The sequence below is a fragment of the Eublepharis macularius genome, chromosome 4 (assembly GCF_028583425.1).
Source record: "Eublepharis macularius isolate TG4126 chromosome 4, MPM_Emac_v1.0, whole genome shotgun sequence".
Classification (NCBI taxonomy): domain Eukaryota; kingdom Metazoa; phylum Chordata; class Lepidosauria; order Squamata; family Eublepharidae; genus Eublepharis; species Eublepharis macularius.
This window is the reverse complement of record NC_072793.1, coordinates 182,895,242-182,913,078: the sequence shown is the minus strand read 5'-3', so window position 1 is coordinate 182,913,078 and position 17,837 is coordinate 182,895,242. Positions and strand designations below refer to the sequence as shown.

The 17,837-nt window shown below is 42.8% G+C and overlaps 2 protein-coding genes across 4 annotated transcripts in view; one reads left to right on the top strand and one right to left on the bottom strand.

Moving 5' to 3' along the window:
* LOC129329123 (zinc finger protein 345-like) overlaps positions 1-17,837 on the top strand; it is a 70,998-nt gene that overhangs the window by 11,476 nt on the left and 41,685 nt on the right. The gene's annotated exons all lie outside the window — the stretch shown is intronic.
* LOC129329142 (CMRF35-like molecule 2) lies at positions 655-16,696 on the bottom strand. 2 transcript variants are annotated; one of them, XM_054978581.1, is made up of 7 exons: positions 16,622-16,696; positions 12,708-13,046; positions 10,429-10,522; positions 9,237-9,343; positions 4,360-4,394; positions 2,220-2,390; positions 655-1,034 (listed from the first exon to the last, which is right to left on the bottom strand). In XM_054978581.1, the coding sequence occupies exons 1-7, from the start codon at positions 16,680-16,682 to the stop codon at positions 1,032-1,034; spliced, it is 810 nt and encodes a 269-aa protein (XP_054834556.1). In that variant the 5' UTR covers positions 16,683-16,696; the 3' UTR covers positions 655-1,031. The 2 variants fall into 2 exon arrangements, with proteins under 2 accessions (XP_054834556.1, XP_054834557.1); XM_054978582.1 differs by having other exon boundaries at positions 10,429-10,468.

The window sequence follows — 17,837 nt, the reverse complement described above, 5'->3', positions numbered from 1 at the left end:
ACACTTGGGCGCCTCAGCAGGGCTGCACCGGGTGAGTTGACAGGTTCTGGCCTAGAGCTCGCTCGGTGCGGCCCTCAGCAGGGCTGCACCGTGTGGAGTTGCCAGGTTCTCCTTGACACTCGGGCGCCTCTGTCTCCCACCCCACCCCCTCCCTCGGCAGAGCCAGCAAGCCTAGAGCTGGCAAGTTGACGGGTTCGCCTGCACCCTCGGGCGCCTCTCTCTCCTACCCACACCCCTCCTCCCCCACCTTCACAGTCGGGCGCCTCTCTCTCCCACCCCACCCCCTCCCTCGGCAGAGCCGGCAAGCCTAGAGCTCGCTTGGTCGGCCTGCACACTCGGGCGCCTCTTTCCCCCACCCTCTCCCCCCGGAGGCATGACATGTTCGCCTGCACTCTCAGGCGCCTCTCTCTCCCACGCACCCCCCCCCCCGCTCTTGCACCCCTACCAACCCGCCTGCAGCTCGGGCGGTGAAGCCCTCCTTTCAGGGCTGCACCGGGCGGGTGAGCAGGCGCCATGTCACCAAAGTGAGTTGAGTAGGCACAGTCACAGTAAACGCTTTATTATGCTGCTCCACTGACAGAATGTTGAATCACACAGCAATAGAAACAAAACACTAATTTAGCAAGCGTCATCTCATCAAGATGAAGACTGGTCTCTTTTTTATAGATTCATGTATGTTTGTAAGGAAAAGCAGTCCTTAAACTGTGTCCTCGGCAAAAGCTGAGCGAGATTCATAAAGGGAAATGACAGTTGAGGTCAGATGAGGCTATTCCCCCCCACTAACACTCAGATACAATAGTGCCATCTACCTGTTCTAGAGAGAGTGACAGGAAGGTGAAAGCGGAAGCTTAAGAAAATCGACCGTCTGCGAGTGGAACTCAATGGTATCTCATCGGACACGGGCTAATATGACTAGACGTATTTCCCGACACGTGCATAGGAGCAACACACGTGTTCATCATGGAGCAGAAATGAACACGGGCAGGTATGATCAGATGTGATTTATTCACTCGTTGTACTCGTGCTTTTCGTCACTTGTAGTTGACCAGAGGAGCAGTCATGTTGTGAAAGTGAAAAAAAAAATAAAGTGAAAAGTTTAGTTATTTTTAAATTATTCTTGGTGATCAACTGTACTTCTCCCTTTTTCTCATCCAAACAGGGCAATCAAAAACATAATTCCAAGCCCTCCAGACCATTTTCTTAGTGCCTATTGAATAATATGTTGCACAGAAAAAAGTAGATCAGGCATTGCCAAGAATAAGAGTGCTGGATAGTAAGATGGACAGGAAAGACCCGAGTTCAAATCTCAGTTGACTGTGTGACCTCCTAGACGAAGAGATAATGTCTTGTCTAACTCAAACTTGTGAGTGCGAAATATATGCTGCCTTGAAGTGAAGGCAGGATAAAAATGTAATAATAAATAAATAATGTAAAAAAGTCCATATTCCCCAAGTTTGAATAACATTGCAATATTTGGGCTGTGGCAAAATGCTTAGTAGTGTTATGGCAAGTCTAGAAGATCACAGCAATTGTCTGGAGAGTCACCGAGCAGAACTTTCTTGAAATATAGAGAATTAAGGCAACATATTGGCCTACTTGAAGTCTCTCCAAAAAGAAGTTTTATTACCATGACAGTCAGTATGCTATTGCTTAAGATGGCAAGCAGTGATATCCCAGAAGATGAAGGGGAAACCAGCATGACGGTAATGGGTGATGGTGAGATAACAGGAAATTACTGGTTCAAATGGGAAACCATTTTTATTTTGTTTTTAATTACCTTATCAATAACACATAAAAGGCCACAGGTGACTTTTGAGGAAGTTGCTGTTCCTTGCAAAGCTCCCCAGTCAACAGTAGCGCTGTGCTGTGACCCAAGGGCCACATGAATGTGAAATTCAATGGCACAAGGGTGCAAGCACTTCACTGCTTCTACATGTGAGCAGTGGAAACCTGTACCTTTCTCATTATGTATCCCCTCCAGATGATGTCAAATATCATGTAGATCAACATGAACTAAGATTGATTCTGCAATCTGATTCCATATGCAGGTATATCATTTGAGGGACTGTGCTAGAATGGATAGAGGATACATTTTTCCCTGGGCTAAATGCTGCACACTCACTAATCTGATGCATAAAGCCATAGTATCCGATTTTCAAAACTAACTCTTTTAATATGTACTTAGTAAACATACAATCTTTATGTATTGTCTCTAATACCTGAGGTTGAGTGGGAAGAGCTGCAGTTCTTATCACAGATGTATATTCTACTTGGACAGTACAGTTTAGAGCTTGATTGGAGTCGAGAGAAGGAGTCTTGTCGTTTGGGCTGACATTTTCTGCTATGGTTGCATTTGAAACATCACATTCAGCACGACTTGGATCCTGGGACTGAACCAAAAAACAATCTGGTGTCTGCTGGTGTCTTTGAGTGGACCCCATGATTTTCTTCATCTCAGGTTATGCATCCCACCAAATAACAGCATTATCTCAGATTATGGATCCCAGTTATCTAAGGGGCCCAAAGGTTTGTATATACCAGAAAGGGAGGAGCTTTTATTCTGGCAACAGAGCCTTCAAAATAAATTATCACAAGTCGATAGTTGAACTGCAGTCTGAGAGCCAAGCTACAAGTGACACCTTACACAGGTTGGACACTTGTCAGCTTCCCTCAAGTTTTGATGGGAAACGTAGGCATCCTGGTTTTACAGCTTGGCTCTCCATTACAGATGCAAGACCAGGATGCCTACATTTCCCAGCAAAACTTGAGGGAAGCAGACAAGTGTCCAACCTGTGTAAGACATCACTTGTAGCTTGGCTCTGAGAACCACTGCTGTACGACTATGTAATATATGTGTCACAGCTAAACTGTGCAACTGTTGCATGTGAAATCAGCAGTAGCTTTTCACAGACATCATAGGGTGGATAATAAGGTCATGGTAAAGGTAGTCCCCCGTGCAAGCACCGAGTCATTACTGACCCATGGGGGGACGTCGCATCATTCACAATGTTTTTTTGGCAGACTTTTTATGGGGTGGTTTGCTATTGCCTTCCCCAGTCATCTACACTTTACTCCCAGAAAACTGGGTACTCATTTTACCGACCTCAGAAGAATGGAAGGCTGCCCCTTCCCCACAACATGGCTAGATAATGATATATGGGTAAATAAGGATATGAGGAACAAATATGTAAATAAAACTGAATAAATGCTTAGACCCTCCCCCCTCCCCCCAAAAAGCAGCACAATCAAGGCATCTTCTTTAAGATGCTGCTATATCGCGTCATTTTTAGAGTGCACTCACTTACTCGGCCACATCCCTTTCTCCTGTTTCTTATCAGACATACCTTTGCAGCCATAAGTGACGTTTTATTTTCAAATCAGTTTCACCATAAACATTACTTTTATCCTCCCGATACGGCTATAAAAGTAGATTGGAACATCTAGACCCAGAATGATGAACGGTGTCTCCCTGTGTCTTCACTGGCTAATCCAGGAATTCTGCTTCTTAGGCCACCCCACCCTTGATGATGCCTCCTGCTTTCATAAACCTGGCCTGTAACTCCGGGCTTTTTTTCAGCAGGAACGTGGTGGAATGGAGTTCCGGCACTTCTTGAAAATGGTCACATGGCTGGTGGCCCCGCCCCCTGATCTCCAGACAGAGGGGAGTTTCGATTGCCCTCCACGCCGCTCTGGCACGGAGGGTAATCTAAACTCCCCTCTGTCTGGAGATCAGGGGGCGGGGCCACCGGCCATGTGACCATTTTCACCAAGGGTGATTTAAGCTTTAAAAACTCCCCCCTTGTTCCAGCTGACCAAAACTGACGTCATTGTCCTGAGTTCTACCACCTCTTTTCCCAGAAAAAAAGCCCTGCTGTAACTCATACTCCCATAGGTTTTGGAGGCTGAATGATAGAATATATTTCTTATTCATCCAGGCAGCCAGAACTTTCCTTTAGTGTGTGTGTCTGCATGGGCAAACATTCACATGTTAATAAAGTGGCTATGCTACAGTTATCGCCAGCTCCATGATTATAATAACCCCTTGGGGGTGGGTGAAATGTGCACTATGATCATGAAAGCTGTTGTTAAACATATTCTTAAAATCTAGCTCACAGATTAGTCTTACCCGTTTGATTACGTACATGCAGAAGGCTAGAAATGCTTGCATGAATGGGAAATTTACATTGTGAATTGGCTCGAGCGTCTTTCTTAAAAGTGGCCCTTCACAGCCATGTTCCATGGCAACCCCTGTCAAAATCACTGAAATAGTCCTTTGATTGTACAAGCCTACTGATGGAGGTATATTTGTCAGTGGTTGAAAGATAAGAAAATAAGAACAACTATTTGGTTTCTTCTTACCAGAGGCACAAGGCTATGTCCACATGCTTTGGCGGCTGAAAAAGTAGCAGACAATTTATATGATATTGATGCAAAACTAAACACTGCTGTAAACAACACATGGGGGAAATAACGAAACAAAGGTTTGACAAGGGAAGATAGCAGCTTTTGTACCTCTGTCAATTAGTTTTCCAATCAAGTGGTAAACCTTTCTGAGAAGGCCTGTGGGCATGGTGGTTATGGAAGGTAGGCACTGTTCCCTGATCTTTTCAACCTAGTTCCTACAGCTGTCTGGACTGGGCTAAATCTGTGTGTGTTCAGCAGTTTTAGGGCTGGCTGGAAGTGCATTTGTGCAGTTTGTTTGTTACCTTCAGTTGCCTTCCTGTGCGTCTGTAGAGGTCCCTCTGATCCCCCCAATGGACCACACATGCTTTCAAAATTAGCTTTATCTTTCAAGAAATTGCCCTGCTACTATCTAAGCTACTTCTCAGTTGCTACTCAGCTTCCTTGCAGTTGTGTAATATCAAATCATATGATCAGATAACCAGAATATTACCTATTGGATAAATAGAAACACACATTACCCAGTAAGTGTATTTATAGAAATGTATTGTGGTTTCTGCATTCACATGGTAGCACAAACACAACCACATAATACATACTTTGATTACCTTGGACTCGCTACTAGGACTCGTACCGCCAATGATATGAGATTGTTTTCCGTTTCTTACAGGGGTTTATAGCCAGATTTGAAAAACCTCCGTCGTACACTTGGGCTGCTTCCACACACACAGGATAATCCACTTTCAATACTCTTTAGTGAACATTTGAAACTGATTTTCCATGTGTGGAACAAAAAATCCACTTCTAAAGGATTGCAAAAGTGCATTGGAAGTGCATTATTCAACGTGTGTGGAAATGGCCAGTGTGTGCCATCCCAGGGCCTTGGCAGGAATACGTGGGCCTTTTCCAACTGGAAAGGGTTCCGCTGAGAAAACATGTGGCTGTAAAAAAAATAGACTAATATGCTGGAGGTGGCAAAAATAATCGCATGATCCCTCGGATTACTACAAAGTATGTGGGCAATTTTTAAGTCATGCATGTTGTGCTTGTAATTTTCAGGATATGGTACAGTTTAATCCTTGTTCTGCATCTACCATGTCAATAGCTGTAGGACTATAATTTTTTCAGATATAGGACCCAACTCTAGCGTCACCTTTTACAGTTTTTAATTCCGCATGGTTATCTTTGTGTAGTTTTTTTCCCTTTCCCCCTATCTATTTCTCTCTGATTTTCAGTCTCTCTTAAAATAAATAAGCATTTAAAGGAAGGAAAATAGTGGTAGTGGACCTTCCTTAGGTTGGGATGCAATCCAATTCTGGGTGCCACCAGCTGAAGAACAATTAGATAGGACCCTGAAGCAGTGAGTGGGCCCAGGGGATATTAATTTGCTCCTTCAGAAAGGGAATCCACCACAGAGATTTAAACAGATATACGCAGGGCTTTTTTTCAGCTGGAACACGGTGGAACGGAGTTCTGGAACCTCTTGAAAATGGTCACATGGCTGGTGGCCCCGCCCCCTGATCTCCAGACAGAGGGGAGTTTAGGAGGGCAATCTCAACTCCCCTCTGTCTGGAGATCAGGGGGTGGGGCCACCAGCCATGTGACCCTTTTCTCCGAGGGCAACCCACTGAGTTCCACCACCTCTTTTCCCAGAAAAAAAGCCCTGGATATAAGGAATGTCCATACACTATCTGTTAAGAATATGATTCCACACTGGCATTCCCCCCCCCCTTCTCTCATAACAAGCTGGGGGCCTTCAGGAATTGCCGGGGAACAATTTTGAAATCCTGTTTACCTCAGAGTCTCCCCTTCAGGATTCTCTACGCTCTCAAGCACTTGAGAAGGCTGATTTCCCTTTCACTGCTTTTTGTCTGTTTAACTGAAAGTCACTCTAGATGTTACTTCTTTTATGAGTTTGCCGCGGAGCCAACTGGTGCTCCATGCAGTCACACAACAGCTCTAGGGAATGGCTTCTTTTTTTAAAAAAAGTACAGTGTAAAAGGGCTCAGAAAGTTGCCACAGGAGAGCTCCTGCCTGTCCCTCAAAGCTTCCCCCCCCCCAAGCAAAAACAGTGTGGAGAGGAGACATTTCCTCATTTCTGCTGCTCCACATGGAGATATTGTGTGCACGTGTGACAGCAGAAATAGGAAAACTCCCCCTCCCCCAGCACAGTTATTGCACAGGGGGGGGGGAAAGCTTGAGGGAAAGGCAGGAGCTCTCCCTTCCCCAATGGCAGCTTTCCAAGTCCATTTGCACTCTCCCTTTTTTATAGCTGCTGTTTGTGTAGAGCATGGGTTAGCTCCATGGTGAACGTTTGTAAAAGAAGTAACATCTAGAGTGACCCTGACGCTCAACTGATCTCAACATTTCATCCTTCTAAAGCATTTTCATTCCTTATCAGGCCATCTTTAAAAGGATTTATTTCCTTTTTGGTTAAATTATAAAGGTTTTTTTAAATATCTGGGGAATCCCCAAAGTATGCAGGGGCCCCTAACCCATTTGCAGCATTTGTCATAGGGTTGCCAGGTCCCCTTACCCTCCCAGCAGGGGGAGGAGGACCCGAAACTCAACCTTTTGGAGTCCTCATGCACGAGCCTCCAAAGCCTGTTCCCCCGGGTCCTCCCCACAACCAGGTGAGTGGTGGTGGGGGACAGAGGCTGGGAGTGGGGGGAAAGAGGCTGGGAGTGGGGAACTGGAGCATGGCAACAAGGGAGCCCATGAATAGGATGAAATATTAATTCAAATAAGGCAACACTTTGGCCACCTCCTGGCATTTTAAAAGGAGGACTAGGCTGTACATTTTCTATAGAAAATGCCCAAAACACTTTAGTGATGTGGCAGTAGTAGAGTGTTTCATAACAAGCTGGATATTTATTTATTTGATTTTATCTCACCTTTCAGCCAAGAAGCTCAAAGCAGCATACACAGTTCAGGTCATTTCCACACACCCTTATAGGGACGGCCCACTCACAAAACTCTGGCAGTGTCTCCATTTGCAAAAGTTGTGGGTTGCTTGGCTTCTGGTTTTCGGCATCTTTTCTGGGACCGCAGAAAGTGTATCTCCAGAAAAGATGCCAAAAAACCGGAAGCCAAACAGCCCGCAACTGTTTTGCAAACGTAAACATCTGGATTCCTGGAGGAAAGTCGCCAGTGTTTTGTGAGTGGCCATCCTTATAAGGGCATGGGGAAATGGCCTTATTCTCTATTCATCACATTCCTGTTAACCTGATATAAGGCTGGCCCAGTATCACCCAGTGAACTTCATGGCAGAACAGGGGTTTGAACCTGACTCTCCCAGGTCCTGATATAACCCTCTGTTACACTATGCTGGCACACAAGATTAAATTGCAGAACAAACAGCATAGGTATTTTAATGGCATTTACTCCCATTTTGTTTTATGCCTCCTTGAAGTACAGTAACATAATTCTTTCCTGTGGCAAATGGATTTATGCCTTTGGCATGCTTAACTTGTACTTTAGCCCATTTAATAGTTTATGGCAATCATTTGATCCAGTGCATAGAATCCATAAGCTGGCCAGAAATGTAGGAGTTACTGAGGAATAATCATCCCGCTCCCTAAATGATGCCCATATTTAAAGGCAGGCCAGCAGCCAGAAATGTGGTCAATATCAGTGCAATCCTATGGTGAGTTACTCCAGTCTAAAACCATTGATTTCAATGGGCTTAGACTGGAGTAACTCACCATAGGATTGCACTGTATGTGAGTGGGCATGGAATAAATACACAGCAGCCATAATCTAAATACATATAGCAATCTGATAGGTTTTATGTTAATTAAATTAAAATATATAAAATTTAAATTTCTAGCCCTTATGAGTTATCCTGGTCTCTTGTACTCATTGGTCAGAACTCTAGGTCAGGGTACAGGTTTCTTTGTAAACAACTGAGCCAAGACTTACCGAAACAACTGAACCAAAAATTACCCAAACACTTCTTTTTATGTTCAAATAAAAAGGCTAAAATCTCTCTCTTTTTTAAATGAAATATCCACCTTTAGGGAAGGACTTGAAATGTTTTCGGTTGGGGGGAAGCCTCTCACAGCTCTTCTGTGGCTACAACCACGTTTAAAACAGAGGAACCGTGGAAGACATAGGACCACAGCAGTGACTTGTTTTGCCGCTTTTCAGGACCATTCTACATTAAGGATTGAGGTGGTACCTATTTTTAAAAACTCAGTATTGGTCATGATTATAGAAAGACTCAGTGGCTGAGTTGGGAATAGCATTTGACTCCCATTTCTCTTTCTAGATGTCTACTTACAAGAGTATTCTTAAAACCTAGTACAGAAGATACATCTTGTTCTAAGGATAGAGATTGTTTTAGACAAAATAATTGCTTCTAATACTGGCTATTCCGCACACGTTGGATAATGCACTTTCAATGCACTTTATCAATCATTTGAGGTGGATTTTTTGTTCTGCACACACACAAAAATCTGTTCCAAATGATCTATAAAGAGGATTGGAAGTGCATTATCCAAAATGCACGGAATCACTCATTGTACCAATTAGCATATCAGTAGTCAATAAATATAGATAAATTCCTACTATCACTCCCAATTCATCATATTGAACGCAGGGGATGGACTCATTGATACTGTCTCAGTTGCCTTCGGTTTACTTTAACAGATGTTCAACTGATCTCAAGAATTTGAGATCATGCAAAGCTACAATGAGCGGGAATATGAGGGAAATGAGAAAAGAAGATTGAGAAAGAAGAGGTAGGGGGTTAGGTGCAGGCTAGGGACAGCCTAGGAAGGATGAGACCCCATCACCAAGATAGAGACAGGGACTTCTTGCAATCATCCACTCACCTTTTCGCTTCTTCAGCCTCCACATCACCAATAGGCCTCCCACTGAAAGAACCACCATCAGCACCAGAAGAACAATGGGTAGAAAGAGCTCGATTTTGAGAGGAGAGCTGGGATTAAAAAGGGGAGAATGTACGTGTGAGATTACTCAACTGTGACTGCTCCTATTTTCTGGGTATAACATTCTTCTGGTGCTGGGTGACAGAATAATTGGGAATTTGGAAGCTCAGAATATTCCTTCATTGAACACAAATCTTTTTGCTATTAACAGGAGCTGTGATAAAGGGGAAGCATCGCCCTCTCTCTTTTTACTTCTGCTGCTTCATTGCAAACTACTTCAGTGCCACTGCAGTCTCCAAAGACAGCATGCCCTTCTCTTTACATTGAAGATCCGAATGGGGTACCGTAAAAGGCATAAAGTTTATCCCCTGAATGAAGATGACACACTCAGTGCTCCACATTTAGAACACATTTAGCTAGCCTTTGATTTCATTTACCAACCAATATTACATTATAGGGAGCAAAACTTTATTTATTTAAAATATGTCTATATCGTTTTTTCCCCATCACATGCTCATAAGAACAAAAGGAAAGCTCTGCTCAACCAGAGCAGTTGTCCATCTAGTTCAGCATCCTCTTTCACACCAGCTGCCTTGAAGGACCAATTAGCACTAGTATTCAAAAGTTGGCTGTCTCTGAATAAGGAGATTCCCTTCAATCACTGTGGCCAATGACAAAGGTGGACTTACCAACCGTGAATCCATCTAACCCCCTTTTAAAGCCATCTGTATTCATGGCCATCGCTACATCCCCTAATAGCGAATTCCACAATTTAATCACAGAGTAAAGGGTTTCCTTTTGTCTATTCCGAACTTACGAGCCCCCTCAAGTTTTAGCATTATGGGCCTCGGTGAAGAGGCACTCTCTATCAACTTTCTCCACTCTATTCACAATCTGATACCTCTATCAGATACCCCCCCCTTCATGCCCCCCCCCTGAACTGCAAAGGCTCAAACTCTTTACCCTCTCCTCGTAGAAAAGGTGCTGCATTTCCTTAATCATCTCTGTTGCCCTATTCTGTATTTCTGTTCAAAGTGATTGGAAATCACAAATGACATTATGGCTTCCATGCCTTGAAATTCTTTGCATCAACATTAGAATAGGCACCTGTTGTATCTCACGAGTCTGTTCTTACCTTGAGGTGTCGTCAGTCAGTCCTGTGTTGGAAGTGTGGACTGTGGAAAAATACCCAGTTGTTACAGCTATTGTTGTGGTAGGAGGCAATTCTTCTAAAATAGAAATCAAAAGGTAGAAACCTCTGGGATCTTTAACCTGGATCACTTCTCCTTGTGCTTGTATAGTCTTAATTATACAATCAGAAACTCACAAAATGTCCTGACTCCACAGATATTTTGTTCAATCCCATGTTTGTCATAATCAAGAACCATTCTTGGGCAGCTTCTCAGACCTGGTTTAGAAGATTTGTCAACTTGCTTACTCAAGCAAATAATGGTTCTCGCGTGTGGTCTTCTTATGAGGCTGGAGACTTGGTTGGGACTGGAGTTTCTCTTCTGTGAGATGAACCACGTGTTGTGGTTATCTATTAATGGAGGAGGAACTGCCATCTTGTGCATCCCCCTCTGGGGGATGGGATGTTGCTTGCATTATTGTCTCCCTCCCAGAGCTCCCCCTCACAGGTAACAAAAAATTAGATGAATTATCATTTATTTTAAATTAGAAAATGTCACTACTGACATGGATTCAGATATAAAAAACAGGCAGGACAGAAGGAGAATAGGTATGAATTGTTTTAACGTATCTTCTAGGAACTAAGGCTAATTTAATCTGGAAATTTGAATTATAGAGGTTTTTTCCCCCTTCTGATGGCACATAGATTATGCATTCATACAATTATATTAGATCCAGAGGAGTTAACCGTGTTAGTCTGCAGTGGCAAAATAGTAGCACCTTTAAGACTAACCAACTTTATTGTAGCATAAGCTTTCGAGAACCACAGCTCTCTTTGTCAGATGCACGGCATATGCTTATGCTACAATAAATGCATATGCCATTTATCTGACAGAGAGAGCTGTGGTTGTCGAAAGCTTATGCTACAATAAAGTCGGTTAGTCTTAAAGGTGCTACTGGATTCTTTCCTATTTTACAGTTATCTTCACGTTGTTTTCATGGCTTTGTAGATTTGACAAAGGACTGTGAACTAGGATTTGCTTTCTGTTCCTCCTTTGATGAAGAATAGCTTCTGGCTGGCAGCAAGTTTTTGGGAAAAGGAGAGAAAGGTATTCAACACACCCGTGAACCTTCCTCCAGGTCTGTCTAATGGGTTGGCTCCATGGATCCACTGGCGCAAGGACTGCAGATCTTTGTGGAAAGAGCATGAATCTTTTCTGCTTCCCTTGCCCCAGAAGCCATTTCTGAGTTCAGAAAACTTGATTTCTGAGGACATGAGTTCCACTGCTAGAAGATGCAGGAGGGAGTGATTTGTCCTCCTTTGCTATCTTCACTGCAGCACCCTGACCCACGGGGATATTTATTACTTTATGCAAGCCTGAGGCTGTAAGTGGCTGCCGGGAGGAAATGAGAGAAGATCTAGGAACATCAGCACCAGCTGCTGATGCATTGCTGGAGCCGACCTGGTAACTCCTTGATTCTCCAGCATTCAGGTAATCCTCTGACAAACTTTCTTAAATTAGCTTACAGAACTTTAATTCCCTTGTAACAATAATGAAAGTGTATGGTAGGTTGTTTTGCAGACGGGCTATACAGGATAGTCAAATAGCACATGGCTTGAATAGTGCATGATGAGCATTGAAGCATGATCTCCCAGGTGCATCCTGAAAGAGGAAGGACTATTTTTTTTTCTAAACATTTGAACTAGTTCTCAGGGTGTGGCTGAGATAGAATTTGAAACCAGGTCTTTCAGCAATTTCTCAAGCATTCCCCCACCCCTTGCAAAGCCAGAGATATTTTACAATACAAAATGTTCCTTGGGGAGACGATTATCAGCTAGTCTAGATCCAAATATGGCAGAAAGCTGCTGGACCGCTTTCTGCACTCTGTGTTATGGCCACTGTTACACCTGGGACTAGGGCTGCCAGCCTCCAGGGGGTGGCCAAAGATCTCCTGGAATTACAACTGGTCTCCAGGCCATAGAGATCAGTTCCCCTGGATGGTGGACTCTATGGCATTGTACCCCACTGAGGTCCTTCCCCTCCCCAAACCCTGCCCTCTTTAGGCTCCACCCACAAAATCTCCAGGAATTTCCCTGCCTGGAGATGGTGGCCACATTTGGGAACCTTGATAAAATTTCAAAGCTAGGGGAGGTTTCTCAGCAAGCAGGATGTTGGGCTGCCTGGCTGCTTCTTTCCTTCTTGGAAAGACCCGTGGAAGTAAAGTTGGGAGTGTTCACTATAAATATTCATCCTCTCAAATTTGTCTCAAACAATTAAAACTTACCTCTGAAGACCTCCACAGTGACAAGATTATACTGATCATACCCTAAAGATATATCTATCCCACACCAATATTTCCCAGCATCCTCCAGTGTCAGGTTCTCTATAATGATTCTAAATTGATGGAGGCTGTGAGTATCATTGATAGAGATTCTGCCCTGTTTTTCTACAGGGGATGACTTTGTTGTTGCAATTATTTTTTCGCAGGAAGAATCCCAAGTTTCTCCTCTGCAACAGTATTTGTTGTTGGTTGAATAATCTGTGTAATTACATAGGATAGTCAGCAACCCTCCCAAGGGCGCATGCACTGTACTGGGACAGGTCAGTGATCCAGAGAAACAACCTGCAAAGAATAAAGCAAACACCCATAATCCTCTTCTTGCATACAGAACAGCAGCACAGGGTACGACAGGCCAAAAGTATGTCCGATTCTGAATTCTCAGTTATGCCACATCTACCTAGAGGGTTATTTTTCCTCCCCTCCACCCAGGCTTCCAAACTGCAGTGTTTTCGGATTTGTTTGGAATATCCATATGACATTGGCCATTTTCACATTGCTTACCTTCCCTTGGAACAACCTGGAATGTCGTGCAAAAAACGCGGAAGATTGCATTTTCTGGTGCGAGATTTGCACAATGTAGTGCAAATCTCGTGTGAGAAAACACGATCTTCTGTGGTTTTTGCACAGTGTTCCGGGTCATTCTAAGGGAAAGTAAGCAGTGTGAAAATGGCCATAGTCCTCTAATTGTCAACTTTCCAGGTTTTCCCTGTCCTTGGTACGTTCTTTCTCAAACCAAATTTGATGCCATCTTTCTAGAAAGAATACAGTCCAACCCCCTGGATGGGAAGATGAGCATTTCCAAAGGTCTTGTCAACTCCAGTGCCCTTTCCTTCTGCTCTGACGGCCCCTTGTGTTCATCATTTTTCCTGCTGCACCCCTGGAGGACTTTGGGGGGACATTTGGAAAAATTGGAAAGCAATAACATAATGATTGGATGTCTAGCCAGTGAAAAGTGTGAGAGACTTCCTTTTTGAAAATGAAAGCTAGGAATTGAGATAAACTAGGAAATCATGGCAATAGTTTGCATTCAGGTTATTGTGCTAAAGCATAATAGCAATTACATTTTTTTTCAAAGCCTTCAAAAAGATATCTGTTATATTCCAGATATTCAAAAAATGGAAACCATTTCTCCATAAAATTAGTTGTTCTTGGGAAGTTTTCTACCTGATAGATTTTATCATACAACTTTTCCAATATATAATCGTCCCATTTTTTTTTTGCCAGTTGTCAATTGAGGAGATAGCCTTAGATTTCCAAAGTGTAGCTATTGCATTCTTTGCAGCTACCAGTAAGGTAGTTATTAGTTTTATCCTTAATGTGGGAATATGGGTCTGCCAATTATCCCATTGATCTAACAGGATAATTTCTGGTGCCAGAGGAATTTCATATCCTGTTATTTTCTGGATATCCGTACCCGGCCTTAAAATTTTTCATACATACGCAAATATATAAAACATCTCTTAGTTTCATAGAGTATCTGGTGTACTTTGTAAGAATTCCCTCTCTTTACTAGATCAACTATAATTCCTTATACTGCAATAAGCATTACTTAGTATAATTACTACTCATTATTAATATAGACTTCTTGTGAGTTATAAATCTTTGTATATTTAATTACTTATTACTTGCTTTGACTTTATGCATGTTTTTAAATTTTGTGTGCTTATTGTTTAACAGTTTATAGTTGTGTTTTACAGTTTTAATAAAATTTTACTTTAAAAAAAAAAGATAACTGTCGGTGCAGTGTGAGAAAATGCAAGTAGATGCTCTACTGCCTGCGCAAATGTTTCTGTATTTTATTTATGTCATTTGGGGTCTGCCTTTCTTACTGAGACTCAAGGCGGATTACACAGTATGAGATTAGTATAGTCACTATCAAGGACAATTTCATAAACAGTGCTGTAGGGTAAATGAACACAAATTTACAAAGTCATAACTTTAACAAGAATCCAATACAGAGTTGAAGAAATGCTGAAACAGAACTGCCTCCCTAAATATTATAATATATTCCTTCATACACAGAATGGCAAAGGAAATTCAGTGTAAACAAGCAATTGCAATTGGGATATATACTGAAGACCTGGGCTGATTCCAGATGACTAACCTTAAGGTGCTTCATGCCGTCCTCTTCCGGATCGCGACGGGGAAAATGCGAAAAATCGCGTTTCCTCGCGCGAGTTTTGCGCATTGTGAAATATGAAATATTTTCTCTTTTGGAATGCATGAAATGCTTCTTAAGGCAAAGTTTTTCAAACTCAGAATGAACAGCATAAAAAAGTCTGGGGACTTTTCAACTTTTTCAGTGGAAAAAATGGACAGTTTGGAGGAGTGCAGAAAAAATTTCCAGTGAAAAATTTTGTGTGTGTGTGTGTGAGAAAAAACCTTGTTTCACAAAGCGTTTCATTCCTTCCAAATGCAAAGAATTAAAAAGCCTGAGGACTTTCTCAATTTTTCCAATGGAAAAAATGGGAAATTGGCAGGGGAGGGGAGTATTGGGGGAAAACCTCTGATATTCCATACACAACACTCCCCAGTTCCCCGCCTTTTCAAGTGCCAAAACAGCTTCAGGGGTGGGGGCACCTGATTTGGGCCCTTGCAGCATTTTTAAAGCACTTTATGAGGCTTAAAAATGGTTGCCATCATCCATAGTCTGGACCAATAGATGCTGTCACATCTAGTCTGGCCCTCAATAAGAAAATATCTGTCCAAATAATATACTTCCTGTCCAGGGACGAACACCCAGAACGCCCTGGACTTGCTACAGATCCCTTACCCAAGGACTGACGGCACCCTGGCTGCAGGCACAGAGAGCCTGGGGGAGGCGACTCAGCCCCTGCCGGCAGGGAATGAAGGGGACATGGAGCCAGTCTGGGTGGCCGGCAAAACACGCTGCCAAACCAAGCCCCAAAGGGCAATAAGTACAAATGCATGCCTGGGACACTGATACCCGGCCAGACAGGCTAGAAGCCCCTGCACCCACCCCAGGTGGGACCAGCAGGCCTGACGTCCACCCCAGGGGACCAGCCAGAACCCAGGAGGCCAGTCTGGCACCTTGTGAACAGAGGCGGAGGTGGCCAAGCCACGTCACCTGGAAAGGCCCTGCTAGCCCCATCCTGCAAGAAAGTATAGGAGAGCAGGGAGGAACGGGAGGAGAAACACCTGGGAGCTCCCCAGCTGGATGGCATCATGAGCACTCTGCCCAGGGCTGGGAGGCGGCCCAGGGATAGGAGGGAGCCTGGGAGGAAGGGAGGGGGAAGTTGGAAGAAGCCCTATAAAGGCAGGCTCAGTAGAGAGGTCATGGTGGGTGGGTGGGTGCACTTGGCAAGGGATGGTGTAGGAGGGAAGAGCAGAGGCTACAGCTGCTGCTGCCGTGGCGGAACCTGATACTTCCTTTTGTTTACTACAGAATTTGTTTTCTTCCTTCAACTTTAATTTTTTGCTCAGATGGAAAAAAATTAAGATAGAATGTGGCAGTTTGAAACTCTTCCTCAAGTAATGGTCATACTTAGCATTTTCCTTATAGAAAACTAAAATATTTATACTTTTAAATTAAATATACCAGGTAGTACTACTTTATATGCTAAGTTATAAATTATGTATTTTATGTTGTTCAATTTAAGTATGAAAGGAAAGTAACTAAATAAGCATTGAACATATTTCAATATTTCCCAGAATTTCTGTTCCTGCCAGGAAAAAAATACCTTTCCCCTGTGGCTTCAAAATCTCCAGAAATTTTATTCTGCTTAGAAACTATGTACCGAGTAGATCTTTTTTCTATACCACAAACCCTTACTCTCTTTTGAAAGAGAACAGTTTTGTTAGGGAAGAACTTTGCAATGAAAATATAAGTTACTCACCTGGGAGGAAAAGAATCGCCCAAGGAAACAGTTGCATTATACCCCACTTTTTTTGTTTCATATCTTATCAATGTCTTTGAACAGTAAACTGTTCCTCTTGAGGATGGGTGTATTTTCTTCTTCTTGCTGTATAACTTAATGCAGCTGCGCAGTGTGTTTCCGATTCTTCTTCCTTCCTCTCCCAACATCTAAACCACATTTCTTTCACTCAACTGGAAACATTAATCATTCTAGTTGGAGGTGGGGGGACAGGATTTGCCAGAGCAAACTGTCTTTATGTAGGATTAAGATATTGTTACACTGCGTACCATTTTTGCAGAGCATAGCTGAGGCCATGCGCTACATTTTTTTAACTTATAAAAGTGTTCCTTAATCTTCTATGTTAAAATGCATGCAAAGTGAGTTACACATAAGCTATTTGAAAAACAGATAATGAAAGTTTAAATGTTCATTTTTAAAAGCCAAACTGTCAAATATCAGCAAGCATATAGTCCATTTTTTAAACCTGTTGTAGGCCTATGTTTTTAATATCTGGCTAAAAAAAAAAGATATTTTTCATTTGATCATACATTTAGAATTTTTTTTCCACATTCCTGTATACGTTCCCCCACCTCTGTGCGGAGTAGGGTTGCTTATCCCCTGGTTGGAAATCAGAAATGAAAGCAGCAAAAGCACCATGAACAACTAACTAAACAAAAAACGAAACAAAAAAATGAAATAATAAACAATAATGAAAGAAGTTTTCAGTCTCTCATGTATTCATTAAATCATATAACATGACTGCCACAAAGAACTCAGAGGCTCAACAATTAATCAATCCGACATTCAAGAATCCGACATTCAAGAATAACTTACAAAGGGGGCATGGCGTCGACGGAGAGGAGGAAGGACACTTAGTGCAAGAGCTCCATCCTCCCCCCTCCAATTCCCCTTTTAAAATCATCACAACGAAAAGAAACACACTAATTATGGGAAAGCAGATGTCCGAGAAAAAGAGGCACCAGGTAAAGGCAATAAAAAACTTACAGAACTTTTTTCCGAGCCGGGAAACAGCACTAGAGTCTGGGAGGCAGCAGGGAGAGGAAGACAAAATGGTGGGCGCAACTAAAACTGCCGAAATAAGCTCACCCTCCCAACAGGATAGCTTTTCCCAATTAATAAAACAAATGGAACAAAATCTGCTTGACAACATAAAAATGTTGTCACAGCAATTTAC